Genomic DNA, 18,778 nt, shown 5'->3' on the forward strand with positions numbered 1-18,778 from the left:
CTGATGTATAGTTGGGTTTTGATAACTGAACCATAGTCCATGTATGGAACAGGGACGGTGGTGATAGAGCCAGAGCAGATGAACTTTGCCGCTCTGTCAGCTAGCTCATTCTCACAAATACCAAATTACTTGGTATCCAAAAAAACTGGACAGAGATAGATGATAGAGAGAAATGGGCCAGTTTGTTTTGGATGTTGATAAGAATAGGATGGTAACTAACATGGAATGATGTCAGGGCCAACAGACAGCTGAGTAAATCAGTATAGATCATACAATTCATATATTGCATAGTTTCAATATAATTCAGGGCAAAAAAAAATGACATACAATTCGGAAGTGAACACAGAAACTGTAGAGGGGATTCTGTGTGCTACACCCGAACTGTAACAAACCATGGCAGAACCTACAGAGTCACCTGATTTTCAACCATCTGTATGTATGGGAATGGATCAATTGTTTGAAAGATGTTCAGCAAATAGAGTGATATTTCCAATTTGGAGTACCGGCCTTCCTCAGATGACTCAAAGATAGGTCACAGTTGAGGATAGTAATTAGCCATGGTGAAAGAAGCTGAACTGTTGATACTGCTATGCTATTCAAAGATATATCCAAATTTTCTGATTGTGCCCAAAAATGAAGGCTAAAAGGAACAAAGGCAGAGTTTCTCTAATAGAAAAGTGTGGCTCACTGAGGATGGAAAACACAAGCCCAAGTAGGACGCTGTGGTAAAGATCGAAGTTTGGAAGCATATATAAGAGACCATTGCAAATGACAAATATACAGAGGAGGTTCATAGGATTTCATGTACAAACTTTGGACTGGAGAAGTATGAAAGGCCCCAGTGCAAGTTGAAGCCCCTGATGGTGGATAGGATCTAGCATTTTCAGTGCTGAGGTTCTGGCAGAACCATAAACCATAGACCCATAGTCAAGTTTGGAATGGATAAGGGCACGATAAATTTTAAGCATGGAGTATCAATCCACTCCCCAGAGGTGGAAGAGAAGACACAGAGGATGTTCAGTGCTCTTATACATTGGACACAAAGTTGCTAGATATGGGAAATAAAGTTTAATTTACAGTCAAATATAAGACCTAAGAACTTTGCCTCAGGGATGACAGGAAGTACAACATCATCAGTATGAAGTTCTGGATCTGGATGAATACCCCATTAGTGGCAGAAATGTACACAAACAATTTTAGAGAGAGAAAGTTGAAAACCATTTGCTGTGGTCCACTTAAGTATATGATTGATTGTAGTTTGTATCTGCCACTCAAAAAATCTTGTTTAATGACTGACATGAGATATGAAAGTCATCAACAAAAAGACCATTTGCAACTGTAAGGGGTAACTGTTCACTGATGGCATTAATCTTTATAATGAAAAGTGTCACACTCAGAATGCAGCCCTAAGGGACTCCAAGTTCCTGTGGGAAAAAACAGGAAAGTGTGGAGCCCACATGGACCTAGAATTAGCAGTTCATTAAAAACATACTTAATAAAAAGTGGCAAATTGCCATGCAATCCATATGAGTGAAGGCCTCACAAGGTGCCATATCTCCATGTTGTATCATAAGCTTTCTCCAAATAAAAAAATAGAAGCATGTTGCTTCAAAATGGCTTCTCGAACTGATGTTTCAAGGTAAATTAAGTGGTCTATCATGAAGCGTTGTCTTCAAAACCTACACTGAGTGGGTGAGAGAAGTTTGTTTGATTCAAGGAACCAAACAAGATGAGCATTAATCATCCTCTCTAAGGTTTTACCGAGATAACTTGTCAAAGAAATGGGATGGTAATTCAAAGAGAGTACAATAGCTTGGCACCAAGCATCAGGAAATACTTTCTCCTGCCTCTCTTACTATTCTCCTGGCTGTCTTTAACCAGATGTGGCACTCAAACTTGCACTTCATCATTTTGGCAATACATCAATTGGGCCTGATGATATACATTATGAAATGCTACACCAGTGTAAGAAGGCAATGATCACTAGAAAAGGAAAGAGGAAGATGTTCAACTCATGTTTTAATAGCTAAGAAGGAAGGGAATGAGTTTGAAGAGTTTAAATACATGAAAGAAACATTCACCAAGAGTATTGGCAATGCTCCGAGCATCAGCAACTTCATGGCCATTGAATATTAAGATAGAGAGGGGGGTAGAAGTATACTATCCACTCACCTTCCGGATCTTGTCCCATATGACTTTTGAACCAGTGGTTGAAGAAATGCTGGAGTTGTATTTAGTCCAAGATTCCTTCTGGCTTTGACGTCTAACTCACCGAGTCTGTGCATGGGCTTGTTGAAATGCAATGCAGTTTGTAAGGATGGGATATCTATGAAATTTATCCCACAGCATTAATGCCCTTGGAGAAGCTCAGAAACATGCTTGGAATAAATTTCATAGATGTCGAAGTTTGGGGTTGCACTGAGCAGTTGCTTGGGCAATACAGTTAGTTACTGCTGCTACACAATCATCTTTCAATGATTTACATAAGATGGCAGGATCAAGTTCCGAGAGAGCAGTGAAAGAGAGCCAGTTGGCCTGGTCCAACTTTCACTGAGGCACACAGGTCAGGTGGCACTGATCATGGTCAATCTCTCTTAATATGATAGGAAAACAATCACTACCCTGTGGATTAATATCAACCTCCCAAGAAAAGCAAGTGAAAAGTGAAAGGGAGCAGAGAGAAAGATCTATAGCAGTAAATGACTGACTGGCTGCATGAAAATAAGTGTAAGAACCAGTACTGAAGAGAGACAGGTTGTGATTCAGGAGCACATGCTCTATACCACGACCCCTCACATAAATACTAGAACCACCCCAGAGGGGATTATGCCCATTAAGATCCCCCAAAATTAAAAAGGGGGTTGGCAGTTGCTCAATGAGGGCATCAAGGTCTGAGGGATGATAATTTTTTCCAGGAGTAGGATACAGAGAGCAAACAGTGATGGTACAACCCATGGAGATACGAATGGTTACATCCTCCAAAGCCGTATTCAATGACAAGGACTGGGTGGACACATGTTGATCAACCAGCAGTGCTACTCCCCCATGTCCTTGTCCTACACATGACCTGTCATTTCCCATATAAGGAGTATTGTTGAATTGTGACTGTAGTAGTAGGTTTAAAAAATGTTTCCTGTAAAGAAAGAGACCAGTCAAAAAACAACTTCTTACCAACTCAATGAAGAAAAAACGGTATCAATTGGGTCTGAAATACAAGAACTGGATGCAAGAACAATGGAGGAAAGTGTTATTCAGTGATGAGACTCATTTCTTCGTACAGGGTCAAAGAAGTCTGCATGTTTGCAGATCTCCAGGTAGAAACTTCGAGAATCTCACATCAATCAGTTCATAAAACATCCTTGAAGATGTTTTGGGGCTTTTTCAGCTACTATGGCATCTGAGGCTTACATATTGTAGAAGGTATGATGCGAGGACCACAGTACATCAAAGTTTTGCAGAGAAGAGTCGTTCCAAAATTGAAAAAGAGATTTCCAGATGGATTTGGCATTTTTCAGCAAGATCTTGCTCCATGCCACACATCAAAACTTGTGAAGAATTTTATGACTACAAAGCAAATAAATGTGCTGGATTGGCCTGGAAACTCTCCAGACTTAAATCTTATTGAAAATCTTTGGGCAATTTGTAAAGAAAGACTTCGAGGAAAAGACTGTACCACGAAAGATAAGCTAATTGAGGCCATAACTGAGTTGTGGTACTGCGATCCAAAAATTAGTAAAGATTGCAGTCAACTCATGGACTCGATGCCAAAGCAGATTAATGATCTTCTGAAAAATAGAGGCAGTCATATCATGTATTAATTTGTAATTTTTGGATTCTCAGAAATAAAACGCAAAAAATTGAAAAAATCGTAATTTTCCGTCCTGTTTCAATTAATTTGCACAAGGGTGTAAGACATAATGTCCACTACACCTGTTGAAGACGTCTTATGCTGGCACTCAGTTTACCGTGGCCAAAATGGAATAGCCAACTGATCTTGGGGGGCTACCCCAGGAATTCAAGGTCAAAGTGGTGTGTTGGAGTTGGACCCCTCACCCACCAGAATCCTCTCCTCCCATTCATGGGTCACCACGCATGGCAAACACGCAGGTGGATGTTTAGATGCCAGAGGAGGTAAACTGAAAGTACAGAACATTCTCTGGGAGGTCCCCTCACCACATACAGCAATCCACATCGAGGGGAAAAAAAAGGTGCATGTTACTGAAAAATCATATATGTATACACACACAAAAAAGTATTTTACCCAATCACAGTTTCACCTAAAAGTGAATGATGGCAACATGTGGAAGACGATACTCTGAAAAGGAAGAAACAGCTACCAGAAGCAGATAATGGGAGATAAACATTCAAGGTGTAGTTCCAGTACTTGATAAAAGAAGTACCTTCAACATACAACAAGAGTAAGATGCAGATAAAAATGAAAGGTGCCCAATCAGAGTAAAGACACCACGAATTAATTACAGAGGAAAAGGAGATATAGGTGCAGTTTGGAGGGAAACAAAAATTAAGAAAAAAAGAACATGTCCCAAGAGCTGCCAATGTGGAGGGTAAGAAAAAATGTATTCAAAAATAAAAAAGAAGATTAAGGTGAAGCAGCTGAGAAAATTAAATTTGTATCTGTCAGAAAGGAGCAGTCAGAAAGACCTGAGACAGAGTGGCAAGGATGAACAAAATCACCCAGGGAACATGTAAAATGGAAATAACCAAGTCCCAATCCTGTCTGAATGCATCACCAGACGAAGCAAGTGGATAACAAACCAAAGACAAAGACATACAGGTCTGGCACAAGCACAAAGAACAAGACATGAAACTAGTATCCAACCCCATAATGAACAAACTTAAGACAGCACCAAGAGGAATGAAAAATAAGAACTTCAACTGCAGGGTTCCTCAGTTGTGGAGATAAATATAGTGTGATAAAAGCAATATAAGAAAAATCTGAAAGAACCGAAGTGTTAGAGGTGGGACAGATCAACCACAGGACTTCAATAAGCATTGAAAATACATAAATAACGAAGGACCTCATTATTGTAGATGTAGGACAAGTAAATGACAGGAAGGTGCCAGGCACAGAACATGAATAAAGAATGCAATGGCCAAACAGACAAACAAGCAATCAAAAAAGAAAAAAAAACTGTGTTCTTCTAATTATAGTGAACACCCCACCATCTCCCCAGAAATATGTGGAGGTCTGTAGTAGTTGATGTGTAGGAGCTTGCACATAAACTTTAGGAAATACCACTACACAATAGATGGGTTGATATAATAAAACAGTAAAAGAGCATTTGAAGTTGAACGATTTCTAATGTTCAAAATTTTTAACTTTCCTGGTTCAATTCTGTAGTTTTCTGATTAATAGGAGTTAATAACAACTATACCTTCTAAAGCCTATAGCATACTGACTGTAGTTGTCCAATAATAATCTTCTCTTTTGGCATGTTGCTTCTATACAAATCATGCAAGACTCTAGAACATTTACCAAAGTTTACTAGGCAAAAATACTGTCAATCACTAATATTACATATACAACAAATACATTGTTGATTCTTATGCTCATGAACCCACAAATTTTGAGAACAGGCAGTACACAGTCAAGAATATATATCACATACAAAAAATAAAACTACACATAAACAAGCACAAGCACTAGAATAATATAGAACAGTAAATCTGTTACATTTAGAATAGTCTGTTTGCAAAGTGATTTTTATGTTAAGATTAGAAATACTTTTCTTCATCTCAAAAATCTCAAATTTCATTTGTGTAATCTCTAAAATCTCCTAAATACATTTCAAATGTTTGTTTTCAGTAAAACTTTATATTTTATGTTATTTTCTCTATCCTAACTCTACACAACATTGGTCAATTTTACCAATCCTGTAACCTCAAAAATGAAATAAATCTAAATTTCCCTTTTTAATTTCTAGAATAACTTAAAATTGTAACATGAATTTACATTCATTTATCCTATATAACTTTAAACTCATAAAAGTATATATCTATTTATGATCAAATGTTATTGTTTATTGCTCTTCAATTGTGCCTAATCAACAAAGAGAAAATTGTAAATTACTTCAGGAGTGTGCAGCTCATGTTATGTTATCAAATTGCACTACCCATATGCATGCCTTGTAAAACATTATTATTATTATTTTACCTAATATAATCTAAATATATCCTTACTTTTACATTTTATAACAATAAATAAAGAATAAACTTGAAAAACAAGAAATAAAGTACTTATCTGTGTCCTTTCTCTTTTTCTGCTGTCAATGACACTTAGCTCCATTTTTTTATACCAAAGAAAGTTATACATAAAATAATTATTTAATTAAATAATGTGCCAAATAACAAAATAATAATATGCAAAAAGAAAATAATTTCCTCCTCTTATCACACTTTTTCTGGCTTTCTAACTATACAACAAGAGCCATTACAAATAAAAATGAAACTCATTCTAATAATGAAATTCAGTTCTACATTCAGAAAACAACAAAATATATTGTCATTTGATGAAAGAAAACCCTAGCTTGTTATTGGTTAATGATAATACAGAATTAAACGTAAGAGAAAACAAATATTGAAAGAGAAGATGTGGCAGATAGCATTTTCTATTTGTAACCAAACAAAATTGAAATTATAGTTTGTCCGAGCAATGACTACCTTATGGTAAGTAACTGAAGTTAAATTTCATACTTACTGGAGGGATTGTGATAAAACAGAGAAAACAGGATGTCTACAGAAAATGTCACTTTTTTCATACTAAGGTAAATTCAGGATTTTTAAAATATATTGCTTTATAAAATTAAGAACTTAAAACTTGTATACTTTTAAAATATAGATTATTATTTATAATTTTATGCTATACTAATTTGTACAAGACAAACCAAAAAGTAGTTTAGTAAAATTTTAAATGTAAGTTACTTGTGACATGCACAGTGAATGATGCCCAGGCCAATAGGGTTAATAATTCTATGACAAAAGTTGTAAACCACAGCCAATATTATCAATGCTTGATGCAACAAGATCACTTAGTTTAAGAGTTATTATTTAGTCTATTTTACTGATTTAATATTTAATGATTATTTAGTTTTCTTTAAGAAGTGTGTTAAAAGTTAGTTATTTTAAAAGCTATAGTTATGCAAAGTTTCATTTTGTAATTCTGTACAAGATGTATGTTGTGCAAATAGTTTAAAATTGTTGTACTAGGCTTCTGTAATACTGTTGACATCATCATACTAGAAGCTTCTAACTCTTTCTTGTTATGTTTAATAATAATATAGTTATTATTGGACAAAATATTTGTTGATTTTCTCATGTTATAAATACTTGCAAATACAGGGTCAGTGAAAGTAAAAGCACGGTTAGACTGCATGATTGTCAGTTTAGCTTTAAAGGAAGATTTCTAAAATAAAATTTTCACAGTTTGTATTGTATATACAGAAATATAAAAGAAAAATTAATTTCGTAAATTAGTTCTGAAGTAATTGAACCAGCCTGTGTGAACTTTTGATGTGAAAGAGAGTTATTTAAAGCTCTGGATACAACTGTTGTAAATCACAGGGTTATGTAAATAAATTTACCACTGATTTTATTGTAATAATAAAGAGATATAATATATCTTCTCAATTGAGTTCTAAGGTAACTGAACCAGAATATGTGGACAACTGACAGGAAAGAAGTATTTAAAGCTCTAGATTTAACTCTGCTAAGCAATAATATAACAAATTTTTGTATATACATTTGACTTGTTTTGAATATATTATTTTAAAACAAGTGGCCTATGTGCTACCCATTTATTATTGAAATTTATCTCCAACAATTCACAGAAACTGTAAAGAATCTTGGCCTTTGTAAAATTGACATTTTGCAAACCAGCCTGGGTTATACAGTGGTAAACGTCAGTAGAAAATTAAAGTGATTGACAGCAGATGTAGGCCTACATATGCAGAGCTGTAATGATGGTGAAAATAGTATGAAGATTACAATCACGCTACACAGTCATATTAACCAATTTTGATAAATGGATAGAGAGAGGTGAGTGACTCAGTGCAATCTATGACAGTTTGTCAAACATAAAGATGATCTACGGAGATAAAAGTATAGGCTGAGAAGAGAGGTAGAAAGATTAAAAGAAGAAAAGAAAAAAGAAGGGTACAAAAGAAGAAATGGAAAGAGAAAAGAAACTGCAAATAGAAAAAATAAAGCATAAACTGAGATCCCTCAGCTTGCTCAACAGAAAGAGTAAATACTTAAGAAATGACAATGGGGTCAGGGTAAGTCAGACCAAGCTGCCAAAATTTAATGAACAGAGAGGTGACATTGATGCTTTCCTGTAGATATGAAAGAAGTGACTAAATTTGAAACTGGGCCAAAGGTGACTGGGCAGTCCGTCTCAGCCACCTACTGATAGGAAAAGGCCTACAAGTTTGTGTAGGCATGACATCAGAAGATAGCATGGACTATGACAAATTTAAAGTTCATAGATGAAATGCTATGAGCTTACCAAAGAAAGTGTTCATTAGAAGTTCATAGAAGTCAAACTTGACACTGGGGAAATTGTATTTCAGTTCATGGCACATCTAGGGAAATACTTCATAAGATGGACTGACATAGCTAAGTGTGAAAATAGTTTTGAGGGACTGGCAGATATATTAATACATGAACAGTTCATGTTCACATGTTAAATTGAAATGTCACTGTTACTAAAGGAGAGAGCATCAAAACATATAGATGAGATGATCAAGCTGGAAAGTATATAAAAGCTCATGAAGGGAATATAACTGGCAAGTTCAAGAATAACCAACTGAAGATGAAACAGGGGGTGGCTAACCAGAAACAGGATAACACCAAAGGTGATAGGAAGTTAACAGACAAATGGGAAAATAGATGCTATATTTATTATTAAAATAGGCTACACTGCAAATAAGTGCAAGTCTGGCACCAACAAGCAACAGCATAATTATAAATACAGAGAAGATGCAGCTATCTACAAAGATGGTATTGGCAAGAAAGAAGAAAACAGTGACTACCACCATGAATGTTGCTGCCAGAAAACACATAATAAAGAAAATCCCATCAGATTCATGACAAAAATGAAGTATTATTTCCATGATTAAATAGTGCACAGCTGATGCTCAGCTGAAGTTAGAAAATGGTCAACAGTGCTGTTTGTGACTGAAGTGTGAGAGAAACATTGAAATGCTAACAAATTACAACATGTCAGCAAGTGAAGACTATGTTGGAGACAAGAAAGTGAAGATCCTATAAGTATCTACTGATCAGATGATGAGCAATGCATGTCTGTGTGTGGTAACTGATGGGACAGTGAGAAAGTTTCTCATAGAAAAATTAAAGTTGGATACTCCAAACTATATTTGAAATCTTGAAGGCACCTGTTTATGACTTAGTGATTAGAAACATACGAGGCAATAGGAGTTTGGAGGTATCAGATAAAAAGGATAGTGATGAGGCATTTTTAATCATTCCAAGAACTCAATAAAAAAAAAGAAAGCAAGATATAAAGCTAATTTAAGTCTTAAAAAGTGACATCCCAAATGTAGGTCCATGGGAACTAAAGGAAGCAGAAAAGAAAGACCTTTCACCGCAAAAGCTCTGGGACAGTGCCCAAGACAAAGGGGGAACTTACAAAATAAAAAACCAGAAAGAAGTACTGTATCAGACTTATCAGTGCAGTTCTACTAGGGAAGAGAACATAAAAGGTTGTCAGAAGCAACTTTTATGGCCAAGAATCAACATTTCAAGACCAGACAGAAGGCCCTAGCTCTGCTATCTCCAGATAAGAACAAATTCATCATGCAGTGGGAAGGACCTTTTGAAATGAGGGAAGTTATGAAAATAATGGGCTATAAAGTGAAAGTGGATGGGACAATGAAGATCTACCATGTCAAATGAGAGAGAAGACCTAACAGGTGCAGCTAGTGAGGCACAGACAAACACAGCAGGTGTGGCTGTCATAAATGCAGAACAAGGAGACAATTACTTTGTCACAGAAGATGAGGAACTATTATACCTAAGACCATTGACTGGAGATGAGACGCACATAGATATCAATATCAGTGAAAAAATGACTGGCAAGCAGAAGAAAGATCTATAATATTTATTGTGCCTGTACGTAGACATCTTCACAAACTGACCAGGCAAAACAGACTTTGTGCAACATATGATCAAGGTAGTGACTCGGAAACCAGTCAAGGTGAAGCTCTACGAGATTCCCTATACAATGAGAAACCAATAAGGGAACTGCAAATGTTGATGCATGCTATTTGAGAAGATTTTTTTTTTTGAAGAAGGGCTTCTTGTTGGATATGCAATATTGTTTAGTTTAAGATTTATTATTTACTTTATTTAGTGATTTAATATTTATTGACCATATTGTCTTCATAACAAGTGTCAAAGGTTAATTATTTTTAATGTGATAATTATAAGTTTCATTATGTAACTCTTTACAAGTTATATGTTATGTACGTAGTTTAACTGTTGTACTAGGCTTTTGTAATGTTGTTGAAATCATCTTACTTAAAGCTTCCAAGTTTTTCTTGTTATGTTTAATAATGACATTACTATACGGCTAGATTTCTCTGTTGCATGATATAATTATGTGCAGATACAGAGAGGAAGTTAGTGAAGTTGGACTGCATGATTAGAAATTGCCTGTTATGGCTAAATTAACAAAGTGAAAGTTTTAGAACGTATTGTAACAACAGATAAAGAATAATAATTTGGGTTCTAAAGTAATTAAACTAACCTCTGTGAACTTTTGACAAAAAGTATCTAAAGTTCTGTATACAACTGTAGTAACCTATGGTATAACACAAGTTATCACTGGTTGTATTGATAATACAGGAAAGACATAATACTTCATCATTTGGGTTGTAAAGTAACTGAACTAGCCTGTGTGTACTTTTGATGAAAAGAGAAAATTATTTAAAGTTATAGATTCAATTGTGGTAAACAACATTTTAGTATATACATTTGGCTTGCTTTGAATATATTATTTTAAACAAGTGGAGTGTGTGCTCTCTTTTTACTGCTGAAATTTATCACTAACATATTAATAAATATAAAAATTTCTATACATACATTTTATTTATCACATGTTATACAGCTGCTGGAGTGGTTTGTAAACCAAATTTGTCACATTTAAATTAATATGTCATCTACAGTAGTGGTAACTCATAAATCCATAAATATGTCATTGCACTATAAAGATGTACCCAACTTTACATAACTATTCTAAATTAATACAAAGTATAATAAATTTTGATCCAGAATTTACAAAACATGTAGGACACAGCAAGATAAGGTTTAAGGAATTTTCATCTCAACAAAAAGCAATCATGAATTAACAACTGTGATGATGTGTAAAATTGGAGGTTATCACTATTACTAATATGTAACACTAAGAATTTATATATTTTTTTCTAAACAACTTTTCATGAAAAAATTCTTTGTGTATTGGTTAAATTTTGTGTATGCATGTGTACAATATTTCTGCAGCCCTTTAAGATGCCAATTTTGCTGTATTACTTCTTTATAATGTAAAAAAAGTCTCATACTTACAAATATTTTCTTCTCTACTTTTCATTTCCCCAAAATATAAGACTACATTTGTTACTAAAGATGATCTTAAAACTAATTTTGTTAACAAAAATAATGAATAAAAACAAATCCACAAACTATTTTTATTTCATCACTGAGAGAGTTAAATTATAAGAAAAACATTACATATGCCATGATTAAGATGCAAATTAAGAGCAATTAGTAGACTGCCTAAGATGCTGACGAGACTAACAATAGTGCTTTGATAAGGAAAGTTATCATTTCATTTTTATCGGAATACAGATATATGCATATATAAAATCAGGAGTAAAGTACATTCTAAACGTTTTGTTTTTCAAATACAGTGACTGTTGTTTATTGTTACTCAGAAGTCCAAAGTGAAAATATAAAGTATAAATTGTCTATTTCTCAAGATGTATAAATCAGTGATGTTAAAGTGTTAAGTGTGCCATTTTATAACAATTAAATTTTAGTTCTATAAATGCAGATATTATGTGGCATGTTTAAACACACCATTAGTTTAGGTTTTGCATTAATAACAGTTATTAAGTTTACCACATGAGGGTTTGGTATGCTCATCAAAGTTGTGTCATTTATATTTCTATAATACAGAAATAGATATTAATATTTGGTTATACTAACCAATTATCATGAAGAAAAAAAACAATAGATTAGATGACTAAGACACCTAAAACTTCTGGCTGCTTCAGTTGACCAGACTAAAACAAATTCTTTAATAAGATCCACAAGCTAAAAATTGACTAAAATTATAAAACTCTCTATATTTCCCCAAGACTATGAGTAAAATAAGAAAAGGAAATTAAATTACCAATGGTGTTATTATTACTTGCTGGAAATTCTATAATTCCATGCTGGTTGAGAAAATTCTAAGGCTAAAGTAGACTTCATACTCATTGGCTTATATGCTAAAATATCATTCTTATCTCTTTGAGAACGTGTTACTAGCTGATTACATGTACAGGTTATCATAAAATTGTGACCCTCAAATCTGCCTGATAACTTAAAATTAGAAGAAAATAAGTAACATTCTAAAAAAATTTATTGCATTAAACTCACTGGTCAATAGTCCTTTATTTGTTAATGTTAAGTTGTTCATTATGGGTGAAAGAAGACATTTTACTCACCTGAAAATGTATTTCATACAGATACTTAACTCTCTGCACCACACTAAGAGGTACTACTTCACATACAACTACTGAGGAATTTCGTGCACATGTCTACATGTATTGTGTCAGCCTATATCATAACTTTCATAATGTTGAAGTCCTCTACCAATAAGAGGGCAACACCTTCCAGGTACAGTAATCCCTATGAGCACTGAAACATGATCAGAGGGTCACTTATAAGAAAACAAATGAAATACACCAGAAGTGGATAGTTGAGCAGTGAGGTAAGCATATATTTGCAACATATTTTTAGGTAAGGAGGGCATTAGTTTCAGAAACATTACTCACCTCTCTGCACTATGTAATAGTAGAATCCCAACAGAAAATAGGATTTTTCTGATAAACAAATGATGAACTACAATAATGAGCTCCTTTCTGAAATGGCATAAAAAGGAGAAAACTTATGGGGTGTGACTTCCAAGGGACTAGGAGTTGACTAGTGGAGTAGCACCCTGTAAGAAACCACATCCTTCTCAAGCAGGGAATACTTTTCACCCACATGCATGCCTGTCCACACTCTTTTATCTAATTGATAAAACTGAGGAGGAAATGGAAGAATACAAGATATTGTGTGAGAGTGAGGAAAGACTTATTCATCCCCACCAACCAACTAGCTCCAGCGCCTTATTGGAGAAGAAACTGAGTATGAAGGGCAAAGGCAGCCTGTGAATGAGCTTCAAGTAGCCTGTCATCCATATAGCGGAAACAAATGCCTCACAAATGAAGAAAATGGGCAAGCTGTTTGATCACCTAAAAAAAACATTGAGAGCTGATGCAAGTTTGAATGTAAAAGCTTTCACCTAAAAATACAACAGGTTTGACAAAACAAAGGTAATGTCAGGATGTAAAGGAGATGATAAAGTGAAGGGATCCCTCTGAAACAGTTACCATAGTCTTCCATAGACCAGAAGTGAACATCCACTGAACAGACAATTAGAACTCCATGGTAAAACAAGACAAGACCAAGTAGTAGTTTAGATCTGCAAGATCAATAAGAAGGCACCAGTTTCCACTCTTCTTCTGAATGTAAAATAAAATCCAAATGAGAGGGATCCTTTTATTTGATTGCACTCATGTGAAGCAGTTCCTGTACTGCTACTGAAAGATGCTGGCTGGAAACTAGATTCTGAAGAGGAAGAAAAACAACAAGAAGCTGGAACAATGGAGCATGGGAATCAAAATGAAGAACCATACCCTCCAAGACAACCCACAAAACCCAAGAGCCATTTGCAACACACTGTAGCCCAACTTAAACAGATTTTTATCATCATGTTTTTTGTTCACTCCAGTGAATTGTGTCACCTTATAAAATGGCAACCATACAAGAAAAGTCTCAAGGCAATGGATGAGTAATAGTGGGCCATTTCTGTGGCCTCTGAATTCACTGTTTACTGACATGTCAATAAAAACTGTATGAATTGAGCTACAAGATGTTGAAAACTGCATGGCTTTAGTTATTTAACTATTAACATTTAAAACAGAAAAGGAATTTTGGGTCTCCCTCTATAATGAAGAAGGAAAAATAATAATACAAATCTGAACAATAAACCTAGAAACACCCTGAAATCACACTTTAAATGTAACCTCCAAAGCTGTCTTAATTTCTCAAAACAAAACTTTTAATTTTATTTGCTGAAAACAGTTTCAAGTTCTTAGATAATACTTTTTTTTTAAATATATAAAATATAAACACATAGTACCTGGTGAAGGATCAGGGTCTTGTTCAGGTATTATTCCATAATATTTTGCCCAGTCGGCTCTTCCTGTAGCTGCAAAATATATAACAGCACCACATGCATTCCATGCAAAGAAAATGTAAAGTAAATTAAGTCTTTTATTCCAAGTGCTTGCTTTCAATTGTTCTATGGGTCGGAAGCTACTTCGTATAAATCTCCTCAGCCTGTGACCAATTAAACCCATGAATATTTTTTGTGGCAGTCAGTATCTGTATAAATAATAGAAAACAGCCTTAGTATGAAGCAGGGAATACTAACAAAATGTTTCTATAAAGACTAACAAAATAAAAAAAATCTACGATTGAAAGACAAGTAAAAAAAAATATCTGAAATTAAAATAGCTATATCATCAGAAAAAAAAGCAAATACAACTGATGATACAAAACATAGTGAAAGAATATATTCATAATTACTTCTTATGGTAGATTTTACATTGGCTCCTGCAATAGGTAACTTAAATAAATGCCTTAAAATCCATGTAAAATGCATTTAACTGTTCATCAACTCAATGTCTTCTTTTATATGACGGAAATAAGTGAGTTAATCTAAATTATTAGATTGTGATAGAAATATCAGCAAAATACTTTAGCATTTATTTCATCTTAAAGTTAAATACCACAAAGCATCATAAAGTCACTGACTGTTATATTTTATCCTATGAATATATTTTTTAAATTGTTAGTGTAAAAGTTTTACACCTGCTTATTTGATATTCGGCAGTTCAAAAAATTCTATGTAAAATATATATATATCTCCAAATGTGCAGACAACAAACACATTCTGTGATGATGTATTGTCTTATTTATTATTATTATCACTGTCGCACATGGTTGCTAAACCACTAAATTCATGCCTACACCAATTTCAGTCAGCTACTTCAACATGTCATATTTGAAAATCCATTTATCTTTACAAACACATGGTTCTCCTTAAAATCTGATACTGTAATTTTTTTGTTGATGAATCAACCAACCCAACTTTTCCATCACAGACAATTAAACAAAGAGTTACCATGTCAAATATAAATACAATCTACAAGACATAACTTAATTCAATGTTTTGTCTTGTTGTATGCTCAGGGCATGGACTAATTTATTTCAATTATTATAAAGTTTACATATTTTTAAGGAATTAGTTTCTTGTCTATTATTTATCTATTTCATCTTTTGTACTTGTTTTGCATGCAGAAGTATTTTTGGAAGAAAGGGTTTGAGTATACAAATTGTATGATATTTGTGTACCTGACTTAAATAATAGTAATATTTTTATTAATAATTTAGTTTCTAAATGTTCAACAATGTGCAAGCTTAAAGTATAGCTTTTAATAGTTCCTGATATTTTACTTAAAAATTTAAAATTCACTTGTATTTATCAATTCATGGCAATTAAATAAAGGTTTAACACTTGCCAAATGAGCCACCCAAGCATCTTTTACTACTGATGGTAAACAAAGATCATTCTCTAAACCAGTAATTAAGGGTTATATTGACAGACCTTGAAAAATGAAGTTTAGCACAACTTCTAAAATGAAAAGAAAACTAAATATTAATGAAAATATGGAATGATGACATGTATATGGATTATAATAAAATGGTATCATATTCAACAAAGTACTTAAAGGGCAAAACTCACATAAATATTATGTATTTTCTTTTTCAGGTCTCGGGCACAGGACAGGTAAATCTTTCGGCGCCTGTCCTGTTAAAGTGGGTTTTTCTCGAGGCGCTCCCGTTTCCCCCCACAGCAAAAACTTAGGCATTGGATCTTTAGATCCCAGCCTAGCTAGGCAACTTTATTGCCATGCCCTGAATCGGGTTGTTTCGTTTCGTGCTTATGTTCTCATTTACTATGCCATCTGCCTTTTGGGACGAGTTCTGGTTGTCTTCTCCGGTGCTACCTTTGCCTCATTCATGAATAATATTAATTATGACCAACTTCACTCCTTCACCCAAAAAGAGCTAAATTCAATAACCTTCCACGAAAGGGGATGAAGAGGAACCACAACGTTCCTGAACACCCCAGTTGGAGAGATAATTCTTCTGATTTCTCTCTCTCTAAACTAAACCCCTGCAATGTTAGTTTGCATTTGGTATCATATTGGGTATCATACCACCTTTCTTATATTCACTTTTCATTGCCAAAGTGGTATGTTTAATTTGAGAATTGCTAGGGAAATCATCTTGTAAAGCATTGTGCATCTGCTTCAATTTCAACACTGCATCTTTGGACTTTACCAATAATTTCACAAGATATTGAAACTAATTACTTTTTTATATGTGATTCCAATATACTTTCTGGGTTAATGATACTATTATACCATTTGTTTCATGTCTCACTGTTAATGCAGTAATTGAAGAATTTCCAATTAAAGTGGTATGTATAATTCCAATACCCCTTTTTTAAAGATAACATTATTGTACCCATTGTTTTATGTTTCACTGCTATTGCAGTAACTGACAATTCGATTAGAATACATTCGAATTAGTTCTTCCCCTATCTGAACTGCACCCATGGTTTAGCTCAATTTTTGCACTATTACATTCACAACCCCACCTAAAACATTTCAAATATGTTTTAATGTTATACCATTTTACTTGACATTAACAAATTAACTTCTTCAAGTTGGTTCTTGCAGTCTCAAGTCAGACTATGGGCCTGTTTCAGTGACCTAGATCTCAAAAATAGTGCAAAATCAAAGTAATCCAAACATTTACAGAATAACTCTTCTTCTTTTTTAATCCATAACAGGCTGGCTCACGTGGCAGTGTTAAAGCAAAAAGAAAATCCAAGCCAGTAACATTAAATTGCATACTAACTAAAACTTTTGGTAATACTAAATGTTAATACTGCATTTCAAATAAAGACCTTTTCTTGTTGTGAGAGATGACACTGTAATAGTTAACACTTTTCTGACTTGAAATTTGGCCAAATTGAAGTATAAAAAAAGGAAGACAGAATGAGCCTATACGTCACAAGGATGGGTGAAAAAAGACATAATCAACTGAGTATTTATACAATAGCAGGTTGATTAGACTCAAGGTGTAGTGTGGAGAGAACAATGATCAAGCAATATAATTTGGCATGTATTCTATTGTACAACTGACTTACCTACAAAAACATGAAATAAATCCCTTCTCATTGCATGAGAAGTACACTTTGCTTCGTCTACACAGCTAAACCAATAGGAACTTGGCATATTTTTTAACAGGTGTGAGCTGCACTACACTAACATAGACAGCCTTACAATACTTCTCACTACATGGTGTTTTCCATCATTTTCTGTCCAGATAGATTGCACAAATTGTGAGACTCTCTCAAAGTCAACCACACTAGCAGCTAGGAACTGGTAGTGAAAATGATCTCCTGTGTTCCACACAGTAACCAGGGGGAGAAGAATTTGCACTGAGAAGACACCAGAGATGCCGAGACTCAACCAGACCTAACCACTAATAAGATATTTTACTGAAGTTAGTGCAATAAATTATGGAAATATCTATTATAAAAAACTATCATTTGTGAAAAGGAAAATTTTGGCTTTTTCCTTGATAGTTCATGGAAAGTATGGTCTGAAATGGACAATAAATATACACACACACACACATACAAATATATAAACACCACTGTAGTGGTCTTATGTAAAACTTTATCTCAACAGTGAAACTTTTTCAAAGCTAAAATAATTTCCATTACCAGATGCAGGGTTAGGAAAGTAAATATGCCCTGTAAGGCAAAAAATTTCTAGAAGAAAATAGGAGCACATTATAAAGAGGTAAGAAAATTAAATATGCAAGTTACCAATTAAAGACAGTGAAAAGATTAGAGAATAGTAAATGTAAGGAGGCAATATTTTGGAAGAAACAAAACTGACAGATGGTGGAGAGAGAATGGAAAATGACATTGTTGGGCATATTCCACACTCCAACCTGAAGGATATCGTTCAAGGGTCATCAAAAATGTAAGGCCAGAGAGAGTGGGAGTCAAATGGTGGATTTGGTATGCTGAGATATGATACATCATGTGAGCATCTCCATCCAAGAAGTAACAGATAATCCAGAGGACCTGACAATAGTATCTAGTATGCAAACAGGAAGAGAGATTCCAAGAAGAAGAGTCTTACACTAAAAATAAACTACTGCAGGAACCCCAAAATCAAGCATTGAATATCAAATAATGCCCAACTGGCTGAAATGGATAATCACAGAGGGTCAAAACTGAAGGAAAAGATATGAGGGAAAAAAAAGCATCACTTATAAA

General features: G+C 34.2%; 1 protein-coding gene across 9 annotated transcripts in view; it reads right to left on the reverse strand.

Moving 5' to 3' along the window:
- The window catches only part of LOC143233615 (uncharacterized), a 38,353-nt gene that overhangs the window by 5,530 nt on the left and 14,045 nt on the right, over positions 1 to 18,778 (reverse strand). For 8 of the 9 annotated variants that reach the window (XM_076470011.1, XM_076470013.1, XM_076470006.1 and 5 more), the window contains one exon: positions 14,489 to 14,733. In XM_076470011.1, coding sequence (XP_076326126.1) covers positions 14,489 to 14,708 — 220 coding nt within the window. In that variant the 5' untranslated portion in view covers positions 14,709 to 14,733. Of the gene's footprint in view, positions 1 to 14,488; positions 14,734 to 15,932; positions 16,046 to 18,778 lie in introns of those variants that run through there. The other variant, XM_076470014.1, reaches the window with a different exon arrangement.

The sequence above is a fragment of the Tachypleus tridentatus genome, chromosome 12 (assembly GCF_004210375.1).
Source record: "Tachypleus tridentatus isolate NWPU-2018 chromosome 12, ASM421037v1, whole genome shotgun sequence".
NCBI classification, from domain to species: domain Eukaryota; kingdom Metazoa; phylum Arthropoda; class Merostomata; order Xiphosura; family Limulidae; genus Tachypleus; species Tachypleus tridentatus.